Below are 19,334 nucleotides of genomic sequence, written 5' to 3'. Positions count from 1 at the left end.
CAGCGAGCCAACCAGATAGTCGTCTGTCAACTCTGTGAATGACTGGCAGAAGCAGACCGTGCTTGATCTTGTGAAGAGAAAGTGGAAGCCCCAAATATGAGCATGGAAAGGACGAAACTGGGCATCCAAACAAAGCAGCAATTTCCTTCGTAGTGTCCATGTCAATGCAAATAGGAATGAGTGTGCTCTTGTGGTAATTAATCTGTAGTCCGGAGAAGGCAGAGAAGGCCACTAGAATCTGCTTGATAATTGTAGCTTGCTGGGTATTTCCTTGGAAGAGAATTAAGGTGTCATCCGCATACTGCAGAACTGGAAACATGCGATCCGCGCCCAGAGGATGAACTAAATTACCAGATTCAAACTGGGAACAGCAAAGTCTTTGTAGAACATCAGCAACCTAGATGAAGAGGTACGGAGATATGGAACCCCCCTGCCGCAGCCCCCTTTTGGCAAGAATGGGGTCGCCAAGCTCCCCGTTAACCATAACCCGAAAAGTTGTCGTGGTCAGAAAATCATGAACCCAGGTGATCCACCTTTGCGGGAAACCTCGAGCCTCCATAGTACTAAACAGAGCAGACCAGCTAGCTGTGTCAAAGGCCTTATGAAAATGTAGCTTAAGGACCACCATAGGTAGCTTCCTCCTGTGAGCAGTTTGTACCATGTCTGCAGCCATGGAAAAATTTTCAACGATTGACCGGCCTTTGGCGAAGCCAGACTGGAGTGAGTGGATCAACTCAGGTATGCGGTGTTGAAGCCTCCTTGCCAGAACTCTAGTGCCAAGCTTAGGCACGCCGTGCACGATAGAAATGGGCCGATAGTCGCGCAACTCAAGCGGAGTTTCTTTCTTAGGCAGGAGGGAGATGTAAGCTGTGTTGATCCCAGCAAGATCAACCTGATGATGGTACAGCTGTGAGAAAAAGAATTGCAGGTCCTCTGTAATATTGGAGTGAAAGGCCTTGAAGAATTCGTTTGTGAAGCCGTCCGGACCAGGACTCCTGTTGTTTGGAGAGTGGTTGATAGCATTAATAGCAGATCCCAGGGCTTCTGCTGGGATGTTAGTTGTAGCCTGCATCGCCTTCTAGTTGTTTTGGTCTGTTGGATTGGCAGGATTTCCTTTTTGGACGAGCTTTATTGCACGGTGTTATGCGTCATATTTTGAGACTGTGGTTGTTTGCTAGTCTAGGTTGTAGCTTTGTGATGGAGGGTGGTGTCAGGTTTTCACCCCATTGTTCATATCTTGATTGTAGGCATGAGCAGTGGGTTTCCTGACGGTTGCCCCAAACTCGCTACTCTTTCTTTCCCACCTCCTGTATCACAATGTATTTCTGTTAAGAAATTAAACAGAAAAGGGGTAGCCTGGTTCCTAAAAATGTGTATTTTGAATTTATACTTGAAATTTCCTGGAACTGTAGACACGTGTCTCATGAATATTCACAAAAAATTCATTGTTTAATATTTAAATTCCTTTTTTGAAAGATGAAAGATGGTACTACAGCCCCAGCATTTGTGTCACCAATATGGTCCATGGACCACGGCCTCTCTGGTACTCGAAGACACACCCCATGTCGATATAGCTACCATTGTTAGTAGCTTATGGTAAAAAACCGCCACCGCTCCTGCGACGCACCTTGCATGTAGGGTTTCTAGTGCCCGGTGGTGTTGGATCTAGGGTTAGGCTGTGGTGGGGCTCGAGGGATAGACCGGATCTGTCCGTGGAGGCAACGACTCTGGTGGCCCGTCTTCTAGGGCTGCCCCAGTGATGATGTTGATTGACCCTAATGATTCGCGCCCCTGGTTGAGGTGGGGCTCCCTGCATGTGGGTCGGCATCGGAATGTTCGGTCTTGACCGACGACGGTTCCGCTCTGACGTTGTCTGTCTTGGTGTTTGATTCTCAGACAGCCTGTTGTTTCGGTGGCGGTGGTGGGTCCATCTTGGATGTCAGGGCGGCAACACTGGGTGGAGACGTTGTGCGCTTGGCTATGCGACGAGCAGCGGATCAGCGATGGTGGCCCATTCTCTCGGCTACGTGGGTAGCGAGGGGAGGGGTAGCATGTGATCCCGGCCTCAGTCATATATGATGAGTGAAAACATCAATGGAGACCCCTACCTTTTATGATTACAAGTGGTCAGTTCCTCAAGCTCATAGTAATTTACGAATTTTAGTGGATTCAAGACTCACAGTGAATTGAAGAACAACCATACTGTCAAGCCCATAATATATAAGATGTTATTACAACCAATACATGAGTACATCAGTTGTAATAACATCTTATGGGACAGAGGGAGTCATGCTAACAGCAATTTATAGTAGTTGAAACAACATTTTCAGAGTTTAAGGCTAAAGAAAAGAAACCCTACGGAAGCAAATGTTAATAAACAGATTCTATTTCCTTTGGATTATGGCTGCATCACTCTGATGCAGAGGCCGGGGATCATCCTCCTTTTCCAAAACAAATATTTGGATTATGGATTTCTGTAATTTGTATATTCACATCCATGAAGAGATGGGACATGAAGTGTGTAGTGTGTACATGTATGATTTCAGTCACTCTTCGAGCTTCCAGTTGCAAGTATACAGAAGCACGCCGTGTAACTGTGCCTACCGCCACAGCAATGAGAACAAACCACCTCAGGAACACTTTTGCCCCCGCACAGCGCACGCTACCAAAATACTAAAAAAAACTGGCTAAATGTAACAGGAGCGTTATATACACTGTTTAGGCCTGAAGTTGTCAGGTTCCAAAAGTTTCAACAACAACTTCTCTAGCTTCCCCGAACCTTTAATCGGCCTGAGAACAAACGACCTTCCGAAAAAGGCACAGGGGTCTTTGCCACCCACCGGGCTACCCAGGCACCATCCACCTGGTGTGAAGCGGTCGGGCGCTCGCCTCAACAGCTCAGTGTCAATCATATCCAGGACCGGATCGTCACGCGTGAAAGAGTGCGCAAATGGCAGCCCGCTGTTCGCCATTGCGTCGAAGTACTCGGCTGTCAGGTTGAGAGGGTGCGTCCGAGGGGGGTTGTCCCACGCCATGAAACGGAGATCATTGTTGATGGTGGTGTTCTGGTAGTACTTTGAGTTGCAGATCACCGTGTGGAAGTATCCCTCCGAGGACGACAGGAAATTGGTGAAGTACATGAGCAGCGTGCGAGGAAGGTTGTCCCATCCCAATATGCAGAACTCCAGGAATGATCGGCTCAATATTACCCACGACGAACCTGCATCGGGAGAATAAGGTCATCGGTTAGAGCTCAAAAATTACACGATAACAAAGAGTAGCATTTGGCTGTTGGCAGTCAACATAGGCACGTGTCAGTTTCATCTTCAAGAGAATAGCGGCTTCATCAAGGAAAATTTCCCAGATAACACAAAATTCGGTCATCTTCGATGGCCCGCAGCCTCACATTGCTAGCCTGCTTGACACTATCAGGGCTGAGGCCCGACTGTGGGCGAAAGCAGGGGCAGTGGGTCTAGCAGCACTTCTTCCAACTTAGGGGTGTTGTGTTGTAACTCCCGGGTGTGGCCCTTCTCTGGGCTTGTAGACAAGCTCTCTTTTTCCATCAATGCAAAGGAGACACAAAATTTGCGTTTTCTTTTAGGGAAAAAAACATGTTATTATGACTATAGTAATGCCATTGTTCTACAGCGATATACTACGTAATTTATTCTACAGTAATGTATGGGAATCTATCAGTATTGCACTCAAGAGATTATTCTTAACAGAAATAGAAGGTGATAGGCAACAGCAAAGTGTTATTCTGAATTAGTGCAGAATATTTCGACCGTGTCAAGTACAAAACAAGCATGAGACAATACCTACAAATATTTTGAAAGCTGAAGGCATGCTTCTTTTCTCCTTTGTTGTCAGAACCTCAGTTTTGTTTGAGATCTGCAATGCTGGATCCACGATGATTGGTCTAGCCCTTTGATGCCTGCAGATGCAACCAATGAATCATGATAAAGAACATATCAGATCACTAAGAAACACACAGAAATAAATATCCTTACTCCTTCCAACCAATATTGCTTGTGTGGTCGATAAAGTTCAGATCTCTTGGAAGATATGAGAAGATATGAAGGAGGTCTGTCAAGGCCAAGAACTATGTTAGTTTCAGAAGTGACACCAACTATTTTGGTACAGCACTGCAATCCATAAATGTGATCAACATATAGGTCTACGTCAGTAATTTGCTGTAACAACCAGGTAAAAATTGAGAACTCAAGTGATAAAGCTCCGGGAGCTCTTGAGCCAAAAACCGGCAAGTAGACATGCGCCGTGGCTGGTGCTGTATTGATAACTAGGGCAGAAAGATACTCCCTCCGCTCACAAATGTAAGATGTTTAGGATATTTCAATATGGACTACATACGGACTGAAATGAGTGAACAAACACACTAAAACGTGTCTATATACACCTGATTTAGAAAAAGGTTAGAACATCTTATATTTGTGAAAAGAGGGAGTAGAAGATAGCTAGGAAAATACCCCTTATCGTTTGCTTGGCTTCCACGAGTACATAGCAGTCGCCAGTCCTTTATATAGGAGACCCACGCCTAACTCAATCCTCGTGGCCTATCTAATTCAAACCATGAGACCTGTCCTTTCCTAACATAACTCTTTTTACTCATAGAAACCTTAGCAATTAGCCAATTACTAAAAGATACGCTTCATGTCCTAAACTGCTGCATCTACTTCCTGTCTTGCAGCTGGGTTGACCTTCCTAGTGTACGACTGTACGTAAAATCCTAACATAAGATCAAGAAGTGTAAATGAGGCCAGACGCACAAGCTATATTTGGCTCTTTGCTCTGACACTCATTCCTTAAAATCAAAATGATATTATAAATAGACATACAGCACCACCACTCGAGTTGATGTAACATCCCGTAGAATTTACACAAAATGATGAAGTTCACTACTTTTTTGAGACAGCACAACATTTTCTGTGAAAGGAGCACCAATAATGTCTAGCCCAATAACCTAACTCATTAAATCCTTAGTACTTATTGCAGTATTTTCTACGAAAAGGAAACCAATACTGCAATATTTTCGACGAAAGGAACACCAATGCTGCAGTATTTATTGCAATTTAATTGAGACAATGGCAACAGCTGAATTAACATATATGATGAACTTAGAAAGATTTTCTTTTGGTGAATGTGGAAATCTATGATGACAACCATGAACAATAAGACAAAGGATATCACTATGGCAGGGCAGGAGTGCAGGACTGTTTTACTATCCATTTCAACAACATAAACTCGACAGGGTGACAGTTAATTCTTGAATTGATGTATGGAGAAAAAAGGGAAATCTTATATGGTACTGTTACAAAGATAGCTTTGCCAACGGCCAATGACACATCCCTTTTAGGCTTTGTTCGGTTTGAGGTGGATTTGAAGGGGATTGGCAGGGATCGAGGTGGATTAAATCCCATACAAGCCAAAATCCCCTCCAATCCCCTTGAGAGGAGGATTAACCGAACAAGGCCTTAGGAGGTCTATGAGGGGGATGTTTAGGAAACTGTGAAAACTTAAATAGAAGATGGAGTGGAACTGAATGGGGAAACGAAAATTGCCACGGCCCACTTCTGAAGTTATTTATCAACTGATTTACTTGGTGCAGTTTGAGTGTCGTTGCAGAGTTACGGAGACACACCAAGTTTCCAGAAAAATGACAAGATGTAACTGGATCGCCAGTGTGTTTTACATGGTAATGAATCTAAACTCAGCCTGAACTTATCTTTTAGCAATACTGGACTACACCAAAGGGCAAAATAGCGCTATTTTAAAACATAACAGAAATACTGGCTGTAAGGAGTTCTAGCAAATGAAAACCTTACAGAGCAGCAGCATAAGGGCAACTACCACTTGAAGAACTAGATATCAAACGGTAGAGAACTACTCAAAGCTTGGTGAAACGGATAGGTGACACAAAGAAGTCCATAATCCAAAGCTCCTAAATGAAGAGAAGCTACAGCAAGCTAGCACTAAGGCGCACAATCTGTAGTTTTGGTAGCTACACGTGTACTAGATACTCTAAAATTAACAAGCAAAGGCACGCTTAAAATTGCAAGCTAATCGGGGGCAATCCATCCAGAAAGGAGCTGAAATTACCATCTTGGGGCATGAGCGGGTAGTCGGAGGCGCTGAGATTGATGAACCAGCTCCACCCGTCGAACTCCCTGAGCAGCAGGGCGGCACCGTGCAGCGTGGCGGCTAGCTCGGTGGGGCCCCGGCGCGAGACCACGGGCCACTCCCCCGCCGCCGCGACCCGGACGTTGCCGTACCTCCGCGGCGCCTCCTCGCCGCGCACGAAGGCCTCGAGATCCGCGCGCTCCTCCACCCCCGAGACCCCGACGAGGTAGTAGTTCCAGGGGTGGTAGAGCGCCCACAGGAGCCGGCGGATCCGCTGGCCGTCGCCGGGGCCGCCCGAGATGAGGTACGCCAGCCTGGGCGGCGGCGGGGGCGGCTGCTGCTGCTGCTGCCTGCCCCCGAGCCGCGGCGGGGAGGGCGGCTGCTGCGTGCGCGCCGGCCCGAGCGCGGCGTAGAGGATCGGGAGCGAGAGGATCGGGAGCGCGAGCAGCAGCGAGCGCATCCACCTGTGGCGGCTCGCCTGCGGCAGGTGCTTCCTCATGGCCGCCCGCCCGTCGTCGGAGGCGCCTTAGGCGATGGGGAGGGCTAGAGCCCCGGCATTCGGTCGCTCGCCGGCGGCGTCGAGGCGCACGGACGGGGCACCTATCGGTGAGTAGAGAATAGAACCGGACGGGGGGCTCGGTCGCTGGCTGCTGGTGGAGGTGGAGGTGGAGGGAGGCGAGCGGAGCAGAAGCTGCTGCTGAGTGCTGAGCTGGTGTGACTGCGAGGTGGAGATGGCGAGGCCGCACCGTTTCGTGCAAGCAACTCGGGAGCCGGGTCGGGTGCGTACGGTACGACGCGGCGTGCGCCGTGCCCTGAGTATTGTATCGACTGACGCGCGGAGCTTCTGCTCTTGTAGCGATGCGACGACATTTATGATGCCGAGGCGAGGCCAAGATTACAAGATTAACCCTGAACGACAAGATCAGTAGTATGAAATGACCCCGGAAAGTGCATCTTCGATTGTGGATGAGGCTCCATGGAACCCTTCATTTTAATGCATTTTCTGCACTTCTAAATAATCTTAAAAAAATGTACACACAGCCATAATAACCAAAATAATTGAAAATGGTTTACGCATGAAATTTCATGAACCGTTGTTTGGAAAACCGAAAGATCAAGGTGACCTTAACATTTATGACCTACAGGTTTGATGTTTTACTTAGTAAATGGTTGCTCCCTATCATGCCTCTTACGCACATGGCCGTGTAAGCGGTTTGTAATCCCAATGCTACTTCTCTTCTTCTATCAATGAAAAGATACACAACCTTTACGTATTCGTGAAAAAAAAGTTCAAATTACTCACTGAGGATGTCGTTTGACAAACCGTCTAATGGATCCTTTCCGCTTTGCTTCACGGTAAAATGACGGGTCGAAGATGTTAAACACAATATGCGTGACATGATGGCATGTACGGCAAGGAGGATCACCACCGAAGGAGGAGGAGTTATACAGGATATTCATGTACTCTTTATCTTGTTTTATCTCTTGTATTCTTCTCTCCCAAGATGTAATCTCTCCAACAACCTGTACGCGTATTAGGGCTCGCAACCCCTCTATTTAACACGCAGCACGTCAGCCTGGATCGGCAAGACGTTTACCGCAATCGCACATGGTATACAAAGCAATCTTCTTCCCAAAACCCTAGCTACCCATCTTCACCAAAGTGCGCAGCATGTCTTCCTCCACCTCCTCCTTCCAGCTAACCCTCAGCGGAGGAGTCACGAAGAAACTCTCCCGCACCAACTACATCCTGTGGCGGACCCAGATCACGCCGCAGCTGCAGGGCGCCGGCGTCTACCACTACGTCGACGGCACGTCGACCGAGCCGGCCAAAACCCACATCACCAAAGATGCCGCTGGGAAAGAAACCGAGGGGCCGAATCCTCTCCATCCGCTCTGGGTGAAGGAGGATCAGCAGGTCCTTGGATATCTACTCCAACACCTATCCAAGGAGGTGCTCGTCACGGTGACTGCGATCACCACGGCGCGCGAACTCTGGGTGGCGCTGGCGAGCATGTTCTCATCGCAGTCACTCAGCCGCGTCAACAACATTCGCACGGCGCTGATCAACGCGCAGAAGAGCAACCAATCGGTGTCCTCCTTCTTTGCCGCCATGAAGGGGCTTGCTGATGAGCTCGCCGCGGCGGGAAAACCAATCCAAGACGACGAGCTCATATCCTACATCATCCACGGGGTGGACCAAGACTATCAGCCCCTCGTCTCCGCTTTGGACGCCCGCGTCACTCCGGTAACCCTTGATGAGCTCTTCGCTATGCGTAGCAATTTTGATCAGCGCATGGCGCAGTTTCACGGCTCCGGCGACGGCTTCAAGTCCTCGGCCAACTCTATCTCCAGAGGCCGCGGTGGCGGCTCTCGCTCTCGATCCTCCTCTCGTGGCAAGGGGAGGTCCGGTGGCGGCGGCTACTCCAACAACACTCGCGGCGGCGGACGCTCTGGCAGCTCAAAAGGGCGCCGTGGTGGCGGCTCCAACAGATCGCGTCCGGACTTGCCTTGCTGCCAAATTTGTGGCAAGCCCGGCCACACGGCGAGGGACTGTTGGTACCGCTACAAAGATGATGATGGTGATTCCTCACAAGACGAAGAAAAAGTTGCTGCCGCTGCCGATGGTTCCTACGGGGTCGACACAAATTGGTATGTCGATAGCGGAGCCACCAACCACATCACCAACGAGCTTGAGAAGGTCACCATGAAGGAGAAGTATCGTGGAAAAGATCAATCCACATGGCCAGTGGTGAAGGTATGGGCATACGTCACATTGGTCATTCAATTTTTAATACCCCTAAACGCAAAATACATCTCAAAAGAATCTTGCATGTTCCTAGTGCCCACAAAAATCTTCTATCTGTTCATAGAATTGCTATTGACAATCATGTTTTTCTCGAGTTTCATCCTTATTTCTTTTTTATTAAGGATCGGGCAACGAAGAAAGTGCTATATCGAGGTAGATGTGTTCGAGGGCTCTACCTGTTGATTCCGGAGTTTAGAAGATTCAATAAACAAGCTTGTGGTGCTATCAAGCTTTCATCCACACGATGGCACGATCGTTTAGGACATGCCTCTTTTTCTTTAGTTGAAAAGCTACTTAGGAAAAATAAGCTCCCATTTGTTGGCGAGCGAAATATTGAAACTATTTGTGATTCATGTCAGTGTGCTAAAAGTCATCAGTTACCATATCCTATATCTACTACTGTCTCCACTAAACCTTTGCAATTGATCTTTTCTGATGTGTGGGGCCTTGCTCCCTCCTCTGTTGGCAGACACACTTACTATGTCAGTTTTATTGATGACTATAGCAAGTTCTCCTGGATCTATCTTAAGAAAAGGTCCGACATGTTTCAAGTTTTTAAGAACTTCCAAGCACTCGTTGAAAGGAAGTTTGACAGCAAAATTATAGTTGTCCAATCCGATTGGGGAGGGGAATACGAGAAACTCAATTCCTTCTTCCAAAACATAGGCATATCTCACCATGTATCATGCCCACACGCTCACCAACAAAACGGGTCGGCCGAACGCAAGCATAGGCACATAGTTGAGGTCGGTTTGGCCCTTCTAGCAGGAGCTTACATGCCCCTCAAATTCTGGGACAAGGCGTTTCTTCCAGCTGTCCACATCATCAACATGCTACCTAGTCGTGTCATCAATAATGAAACACCTATGGAACGCCTTCTCCATGTCAAACCAGACTACACATCTCTCCGTGTCTTTGGTTGTGCTTGTTGGCCAAATCTCGCCCGTACAATAATCGCAAACTAATGTTTAGATCAAAGCAATGTGCTTTTCTTGGCTATAGTGCTCAGCACAAAGGTGTCAAGTGTCTTGACATCTCCACCGGACGGGTCTACATCTCACGGGATGTCGTGTTTGATGAGACCAAGATTCCCTTTGCGGACCTACATCCTAATGTCGGTGCTCTCCTACGCAAGGAAATCTTGCTTTTACCATCCCATCTCTCTGGCTATGATCAAGGGGGCATTACTAATTGTGATGATCATATGTTGACTAACCCTACTGATAGCCTTTATGAGCCTTGTGATGATGCAAAAAACAGCGGTGAAAAAATCGCAGTAAATGGTGAAGAAAACAGTGCAGCAGCTCCATATTTCATGTGCCCTGGCCTGAGCAACAAATCCCCCTCGGGATCTGGGCAGGTGATGCCGCCGCGCAGCGAATCTGCCTCAGGATCGGAGCTCCGCCGCGGATCTGCTGCACCAGACCCGACAGGCGCAGGCGCGCGTGCAGCTGCGACAGTCGCAGGTGGGTGCACCGAGCCACCCGCGCCAGCCACGCGGCGGGTCCTGGAAGGCTGTGGGGACTCTCCTCACGCGCGCCAACAGCCGCCGGACAGATGGCGGGCCGGCGCTGGTCTGGACCGCGCGCGGCCTCAGGCCCAACAGCTTGTTTACAAGCGGCGGGCTGCGACTCGTCTGATGAGTGCGGGGACAGATCCTGTCGAAGCGGGGCCCAGGAAATCACGAGGAGATGATGACGCTGCTCGGCCCAGATTTTATGTGGCTGATTCACCACGTGCATCACAGCTGGCGACCACAGAAGATCCAGACCCGGCTGCTAGTACCGACAACACCGGTTCTGGAGCTGCGTTCGGATCCTCCTCGGGATCGGCAGAGGATCAGCCTGATCCAGGTGTGGGATCCTCTGCGTCGGGGTTCTCTGTAGTGCCTCCTGCTACTACTCCACGTCGCACACGGCTACAACAAGGTTTAATTAAACCCATTGATTATAAACATATTACAAAATATGGGATGATCTGTTCAACAGGTGAACCAGGAGAACCCAATACTCTTGAAGAGGCTCTTGGTGATGCACATTGGAGAAAGGCAATGCATGATGAAATTGTGGCACTAAGGAAAAATAAAACATGGCACTTGGTTCCTCCAAGACAAGGTAAAAATCTTATTGACTGTAAGTGGGTCTTTAGGATAAAAAGAAAAGCTGATGGAACTATTGACCGTTACAAAGCTAGACTCGTTGCAAAGGGTTTTAAACAAAGGTATGGTATTGACTATGAGGACACGTTTAGTCCAGTTGTCAAAGCAGCTACCATACGCCTTGTCTTGTCCATTGCTGTGTCTAGGGGATGGAGTCTACGAGAGCTAGACGTTCAGAACGCGTTCCTCCATGGTGTTCTGGAATAAGAGGTTTACATGAAACAACCTCCTGGGTTTGTAAATGCACAGGCACCACTTCATGTGTGCAAACTTGACAAGGCCTTGTATGGACTGAAACAGGCTCCAAGAGCGTGGTATTCTCGCCTCAGTAAAAAGATGCAATCACTTGGTTTTATTCCTTCAAAGTCTGACACTTCGTTATTCATTTATAACAAGTCAAAAATATCCATATTTGTTCTCATTTATGTTGATGATATAATTGTGCAAGCTCATCTGATGAAGCAATAATAGCACTATTGAAGGATTTAAGTGCAGAATTTGCTCTCAAAGATCTAGGAGATCTACACTACTTTCTTGGTATTGAGGTTAAGCAGCACAAGGATGGTCTTCATCTCTCTCAAGAAAAGTATGCAACAGACTTAGTGAAAAAGGCTGGTCTGCAAAGTTGTAAGCCTGCACCCACTCCTTTATCTAGCACAGAAAAATTATCTCTTGCTGAAGGGGAACTTCTGGACTCAGAAAATAGTACAAAGTACAGAAGCTTGGTAGGTGCTCTTCAGTACCTGATATTGACACGACCAGACATCTCATTTGCTGTTAACAAAGTATGCCAATTCCTTCATGCACGTACCACAGTTCACTTGACTGCTGCAAAATGCATAGTGAGATATGTGAAAAATACATTGAGCATTGGTCTGAACTTTAGCAAGTCATCCTCCACACTTATCAGTGCCTTCTCTGACTCAGACTGGGCAGGGTGCTTAGATGACAGACGCTCAACTGGTGGTTTTGGAGTGTTCTTTGGACCTAATTTGATATCTTGGAGTGCAAGGAAGCAAGCCACAGTTTCTAGATCTAGCACAGAAGCAGAATATAAAGCGTTGGCCAATGCAACCGCAGAGATCATATGGGTGCAGTCAATTTTGAAGGAACTAGGTATGAAAAACACTAAAGCTCCATGTCTATGGTGTGATAATCTAGGTGCTACCTATTTATCAGCAAATCCAGTTTTTCATGCTAGAACTAAACATATTGATATAGATTTTCACTTTGTCCGTGAGAGAGTTGCAAACAAACTTTTAGACATTCAGTTTATTCGCTCCCAAGACCAAGTTGCGGATGGTTTCACCAAAGCTCTTCCCACAAAAAGTTTTGAAGTCTTCAAGTATAATCTCAACTTGATGAAGTTGTGATTAAGGGAGGGTGTTAAACACAATATGCGTGACATGATGTCGTGTACGGCAAGGAGGATCACCACCGAAGGAGGAGTAGTTATACATGATATTCATGTACTCTTTATCTTGTTTTATCTCTTGTATTCTTCTCTCCCAAGATGTAATCTCTCCAACAACTTGTACGCGTATTAGGGCTCGCAACCCCTCTATTTAACACGCAGCACGTCAGCCTGGATTGGCAAGACGTTTACCGCAATCGCACAGAAGATTCGTTTCTGGAAGGATATCTGGCTAGGCAATGCCAACCTCCGAAAACAATATCCAACTTTGTACCGTGTTGTTCATGATAAGAATGATACTCTTGCGCAGGTGCTCATTTCATCCTCGCTGGACATTTTTTTCACACGGGATTTGATAGGCCTCCGTCTTATGTCATGCAAAATCTTTTATCCCGATTGATTTCACTTAACCTGACACGAGGGCGAGATGTGTTTTTTTTCCGAAAAACTTCTAATCTATTTATCTTCAAACATGGTAGTACAACTAACACTAGAAATAATAAGGGCGAGATGTATTTTACTGGAACCTCACTACATCTGATCCTTCACAGTTGACTGTATGTACCATGCGCTCACTAATTAGAGGTCTCAATGGATAATAACAAGAAAATTTGGAAGTTGGGGATTTCACTAAAAATTTAAATCATCATGTGATATCTTTAGAGGGGAATTATAGTGACCAAAGACAACCTCGTCTGTCGCAATTGGCAAGGAAGAAATAAGTGTACCTTTTGTACTCACGATGAGATAATCTGACTCCTCTTTCTTTTGTGTGTGTTTGTGCATTCTGCGTGGTCAGCCATCCAGATAGCATACAATTTATCATATATATTTACATATTAAGTTCATGTCTTAGTGGCATGTATGTATCTGTTATTTTTTGACTTCTAAATTTTATAAAATAATTGATGTCAATGTTTTTTTTGTGGGGAGATGTCAATGTTGATTGTGTTATGGAGGATAGCGAATGAGCCTTGGCATTATGGTCTTATAAGAATGTGAACGGAGGAGTATCTCCCTGTTCTTGATAAACCCCACACAATGATAGGGACGTAGGGAGTAATTACCGAAACTTGGTAATTCTTTCCTTTGTTTGCAAGGACAAAGGTCGTGACCAAAAATTGTGTATCCTACCCCTATGCGTATGAGGGAAGAAAGCCTCTAAGTACGTACGACATGCAGTTCGATGCCCGTAGAGTTGATTTTCGTCAGGGCATGTTTTTTTCGAAATGAAAGTAAAAATTTGCCTCATTCATTAATTAAGCATAAGAGGGTTGTGAAGAAATATGCCCTAGAGGCAATAATAAAGTTGTTATTTATATTTCCTTATATCATAATAAATGTTTATTATTCATGCTAGAATTGTATTAACCGGAAACTTAGTACATGTGTGAATACATAGACAAACAGAGTGTCTCTAGTATGCCTCTACTTGACTAGCTTGTTTATCAAAGATAGTTATGTTTCCTAGCCATAGACATGTGTTGTCATTTGATGAACGGGATCACATCATTAGATAATGATGTGATGGACAAGACCCATCCGTTAGCTTAGCACTATGATCGTTTAGTTTATTGCTATTGCTTTCTTCATGACTTATACATGTTCCTCTGACTATGAGATTATGCAACTCCCGAATACCGGAGGAACACTTAGTGTGCTATCAAACGTCACAACGTAACTGGGTGATTATAAAGATGCTGTACAGGTGTCTCCGATGGTGTTTGTTGAGTTGGCATAGATCGAGATTATGATTTGTCACTCCGATTGTCGGAGAGGTATCTCTGGGCCCTCTCGGTAATGCACATCACAATAAGCCTTACAAGCAATGTGACTAATGAGTTAGTTGCGGGATGATGCATTACGGAACGAGTAAAGAGATTGGCCGGCAACGAGATTGAACTAGGTATGGTGATACCGATGATCGAATCTCGGGCAAGTAACATACCAATGACAAAGAGAACAACGTATGTTGTTATGCGGTTTGACCGACAAAGATCTTCGTATAATATGTAGGAGCCAATATGAGCATCCAGGTTCCGCTATTGGTTATTGACCGGAGATGTGTCTCGGTCATGTCTACATAGTTCTTGAACCCGTAGGGTCCGCACGCTTAACGTTCGATGACGATTTGTATTATGAGTTATGTGATTTGATGTACCGAAGTTTGTTCGGAGTCCCAGATGAGATCACAGACATGACAAGGAGTCTCGAAATGGTCGAGAGGTAAGAATCGATATATTGTAAGGCTATATTCAGACATCGGAAAGGTTCTGAGTGGTTCAGGTATTTTTCGGAGTACCGGAGAGTTGCGGGAATTCGCCGGGGGAAGTATTGGGCCTTCATGGGCCTTAGTGGAAAGGAGAGAAGGGCCACAAGGGGAGGCCGCGCGCCCCCCCATGGGCTGGTCCGAATTGTACTAGGGAGGGGGCGGCGCCCCCTCTTTCCTTCTCCCTCTCCTACTCCTTCCCTCTCTCCCCTCTTGGAAAAGGAAGGGGACTCCAACTAGGATTGCGAATCCTAGTTGGACTCCCCCTATAGGCGCGCCCCTCCTAGGTCGGCCTCCTCTTCCCCCCTCCTTTATATACGTGGGCAGGGGGGCACCCCAAAGACACACAAGTTGATCTTTTAGCCGTGTGCGGTGCCCCCTCCACAGTTACACACCTCGATCATATCGCCGTAGTGCTTAGACGAAGCCCTGCGCCGATAACATCATCATTACCGTCGCCACGCTGTCGTGCTGACGGAACTCACCCTCGTCCTCAACTGGATCAAGTGTACGAGGGACGTCATCGAGCTGAACGTGTGCTGAGCGCGGAGGTGCCGTACGTTCGGTACTTGGATCGGTTAGATTGCGAAGAAGTTCGACTACATCAACCGTGCAACTAAACGCTTCCGCTTTCGGTCTACGAGGGTACGTGGACACACTCTCCCCTCTCGTTGCTATGCATCTCCTAGATAGATCTTGCGTGATCATAGAATTATTTTGAAAATATTGCCTTCCCCAATAGTGGTATCAGAGCCAGGTCTATGCGTAGATGTTATATGCATGAGTAGATCACAAAGAGTTGTGGACGATAATAGTCATACTTCTTACCAACATGTCATACTTTGATTCGGCGGTATTGTTGGATGAAGCAGCCCAGACCGACATTACATGACCGCGTTCATGAGACTGGTTCTACCGCCGTGCTTCGCACACAGGTGGTTCTCCAACTTTAGTTGAATCGAGTTTGACTACGCTCGGTCCTTGTTGAAGGTTAAAACAACACACTTGACGAAAAATCATTGTGGTTTTGATGCGTAGGTAAGAACGGTTCTTGCTAGAAGCCCATAGCAGCCACGTAAAACTTGCAACAACAAAGTAGAGGACGTCTAACTTGTTTTTGTAGGGCATGTTGTGATGTGATATGGTCAAGACGTGATGAGATATAAATTGTTGTATGATATGATCATGTTTTGTTAAAGTTATCGGCAACTGGCAGGAGCCTTATGGTTGTCTCTTTATTGCATAAGATGCAAGCGCCATATAATTGCTTTACTTTATCGCTATACGATAGCAATAGTTGCAAAAGCAATAGTTGGCGAGATGACCATGTGACAACACGTTGATAAAGATCAAGATGATGGAGATCATGGTGTCATGCTGGTGACGATGGAGATCATGACGGTACTTTGGAGATGGAGATCAAATGCACAAGATGATGATTGCCATATCATGTCACATATTTTGATTGCATGTGATGTTTATCTTTTATGCATCTTATTTTGCTTAGTACGACGGTAGCATTATGAGATGATCCCTTACTAAAATTTCAAGGTATAAGTGTTCTCCCTGAGTATGCACCGTTGCTACAGTTCTTCGTGCTGAGACACCACGTGATGATCGGGTGTGATAAGCTCTACGTTCACATACAACGGGTGCAAGCCAGTTTTGCACACACGGAATACTCGAGTTAAACTTGACGAGCCTAGCATATGCAGGTATGGCCTCGGAACATTGAGATCGAAAGATCGAGCATGAATCATATAGTAGATATGATCAACATAGTGATGTTCACCATTGAAAACTACTCCATCTCACGTGATGATCGGACATGGTTTAGTTGATATGGATCACATGATCACTTATATGATTAGAGGGATGTCTATCTAAGTGGGAGTTCTTAAGTAATATGATTAATTAAACTTTAATTTATCATGAACTTAGTCCTGATAGTATTTGCATATCTATGTTGTAGATCAATAAGCTCGCGTATAGCTTCCCCGTTTATTTTTGATGTGTTCCTAGAGAAAACTAAGTTGAAAGTTGATAGTAGCAATGATGCGGACTAGGTTCGTAATCTGAGGATTATCCTCATTGTTGCACAGAAGAATTATGTCCTTGATGCACCGCTAGGTGATGGACCTATTGCAGGAGCAGATGCAGACGTTATGAACGTTTGACAAGTTTGGTATGATGACTAATTGATAGTTTAGTGCACCATGCTTTACGGCTTAGAACCGGGACTTCAAAAACGTTTTGAACGACACGGAGCATGTAAGATGTTCCAAGAGCTGAAATTGGTATTTCAGACTCATGCCCGAGTCGAGAGGTATGAGACCTCTGACAAATACTTTGCCTACAAGATGGAGGAGAATAGCTCAACCAGTGAGCATGTGCTCAGAATGTCTGAGTACTACAATCGCTTGAATCAAGTGGGAGTTAATCTTCCAGATAAGATAGTGATGACAGAGTTCTCTAGTCACTATCACCAAGTTACTAGAACTTCGTGATGAACTATAATATGCAAGGGATGACGAAAACGATTCCCGAGCTCTTCGCGATGCTAAAATCGGCGAAGGTAGAAATCAAGAAAGAGCATCAAGTTTTGATGGTTAACAAGACCACTAGTTTCAAGAAAAAGGGCAAAAGAAAAGAAAGGGAACTTCAAGAAACAATGGCAAGCAAGTTGCCACTCCCGTGAAGAAACCCAAAGCTAGACCTAAGCCTGAAACTGAGTGCTACTACTGCAAAGGGAATGGTCACTGGAAGCGGAAATACCCCAAATACTTGGCGGATAAGAAGGATGGCAAAGTGAACAAAGGTATATTTGATATACATGTTATCGACGTGTACTTTACTAGTGTTCATAGTAAACCCAGGGTATTTGATACCGGTTCAGTTGCTAATATTAGTAACTTGAAACAGGAATTACAAAATGAACAGAGACTAGTTGAGGGCAAAGTGGCGATGTGTGTTGGAAGAGATTCCAAGGTTGATAAGATCACCATCGCATACTCCCTCTACCTTCGGGATTAGTGTTGAACCTAAATAAATGTTATTTGGTGTTTGCGTTGAGCATGAATATGATTGGATCATGTTTATTGCAATACGGTTACTCATTTAAGTCAGAGTTGTTCTGTTTACATGAATAATACCTTCTATGGTCATACACCCAATATAAATGGTTTATTGAATCTCGATTGTAGTGATACACATATTCATAATATTGAAGCCAAAAGATGCAAAGTTAATAATGATAGTGCAACTTATTTGTGGCACTGCCGTTTAGGTCATATTGGTGTAAAGCGCTTGAAGAAACTCCATGCTGATGGGCTTTTGGAATCACTTGATACTTGCGAACCATGCCTCATGGGCAAGATGACTAAAACTCCATTCTTAGGAACAATGGAGCGAGCCACTGACTTATTGGAAATAATACATACTGATGTATGCAGTCCGATGAGTGTTGAGGCTCGCGGCGGGTATCGTTATTTTCTAGCCTTCACAGATGATTTGAGCAGATATGGGTATATATACTTAATGAAACATAAGTCTGAAACATTTGAAAAGTTCAAAGAATTTTAGAGTGAAGTGGAAAATCATCGTAACAAGAAAATAAAGTTTCTACGATCTGATCGTGGAGGCGAATATTTGAGTTACAAGTTTGGTCTTCATTTGAAACAATGTGGAATAGTTTCGCAACTCACGCCACCCGGAACACCACAGCGTAATGGTGTATCCGAACGTCGTGACCGTACTTTATTAGATATAGTGCGATCTATGATATCTCTTACCAATTTACCACTATCGTTTTGGGGCTATGCATTAGAGGCAGCTGCATTCACATTAAATAGGGCACCATCTAAATCCGTTGAGACGACACCATATGGACTGTGGTTTGGCAAGAAACCCAAGTTGTCGTTTCTTAAAGTTTGGGGTTGCAATGCTTATGTGAAAAAAATTTAGCCTGATAAGCTCAAACCCAAATCGGAGAAGCGCGTCTTCATAGGATACCAAAAAGAAACTGTTGGGTACACCTTCTATCACAGATCCGAAGGCAAGATATTCGTTGCTAAGAATGGATCCTTTCTAGAGAAGGAGTTTCTCTCGAAAGAAGTGAGTGGGAGGAAAGTAGAACTTGATGAGGTAATTGTACCTTCTCCCGAATTGGAAAGTAGTTCATCACAGAAATCAGTTCCAGTGATTCCTACACCAATTAGTGAGGAAGCTAATGATGATGATCATGAAACTTCAGATCAAGTTACTACTGAACCTCGTAGGTCAACCAGAGTACGGTCCGCACCAGAGTGGTACGGTAATCCTGTTCTGAAAGTCATGTTACTAGACCATGACGAACCTACGAACTATGAGGAAGCGATGATGAGCCCAGATTCCACGAAATGGCTTGAGGCTATGAAATCTGAGATGGGATCCATGTATGAGAACAAAGTATGGACTTTGATTGACTTGCCTGATGATCGGTGAGCCATTGAGAATAAATGGATCTTCAAGAGGAAGACGGACGCTGATAGTAGTGTTACTATCTACA

At 45.5% G+C, this 19,334-nt stretch overlaps 1 protein-coding gene across 1 annotated transcript; it reads right to left on the bottom strand.

Moving 5' to 3' along the window:
* Window positions 1-2,464: 2,464 nt before the first annotated feature.
* Window positions 2,465-6,968, bottom strand: LOC123097888 (beta-glucuronosyltransferase GlcAT14B). Its single transcript, XM_044519737.1, has 4 exons — window positions 6,118-6,968; window positions 4,011-4,086; window positions 3,819-3,934; window positions 2,465-3,220 (listed from the first exon to the last, which is right to left on the bottom strand). The coding sequence occupies exons 1-4, from the start codon at window positions 6,635-6,637 to the stop codon at window positions 2,706-2,708; spliced, it is 1,227 nt and encodes a 408-aa protein (XP_044375672.1). The 5' UTR covers window positions 6,638-6,968; the 3' UTR covers window positions 2,465-2,705.
* Between the last annotated feature and the right edge of the window lie 12,366 nt (window positions 6,969-19,334).

The sequence above is a fragment of the Triticum aestivum genome, chromosome 4D (genome assembly GCF_018294505.1).
Source record: "Triticum aestivum cultivar Chinese Spring chromosome 4D, IWGSC CS RefSeq v2.1, whole genome shotgun sequence".
In the NCBI taxonomy this organism is placed as follows: domain Eukaryota; kingdom Viridiplantae; phylum Streptophyta; class Magnoliopsida; order Poales; family Poaceae; genus Triticum; species Triticum aestivum.
Note: the sequence above shows the minus strand (reverse complement) of the source record. Positions and strands in the feature narration are given on the sequence as shown.

Bases quoted from the DNA above. Each gene is read 5' to 3' on its own strand.
- LOC123097888 (XM_044519737.1), bottom strand. From the start codon at position 6,637: ATGAGGAAGCACCTGCCGCAGGCGAGCCGCCACAGGTGGATGCGCTCG. The intron at 4,087-6,117 runs GTAATTTCAGCT...TGGCCTTGACAG, and splicing joins CCCGCTCATGCCCCAAGATG to ACCTCCTTCATATCTTCTCA. The intron at 3,221-3,818 runs GTATTGTCTCAT...CTCCCGATGCAG, and splicing joins AGCTTTCAAAATATTTGTAG to GTTCGTCGTGGGTAATATTG.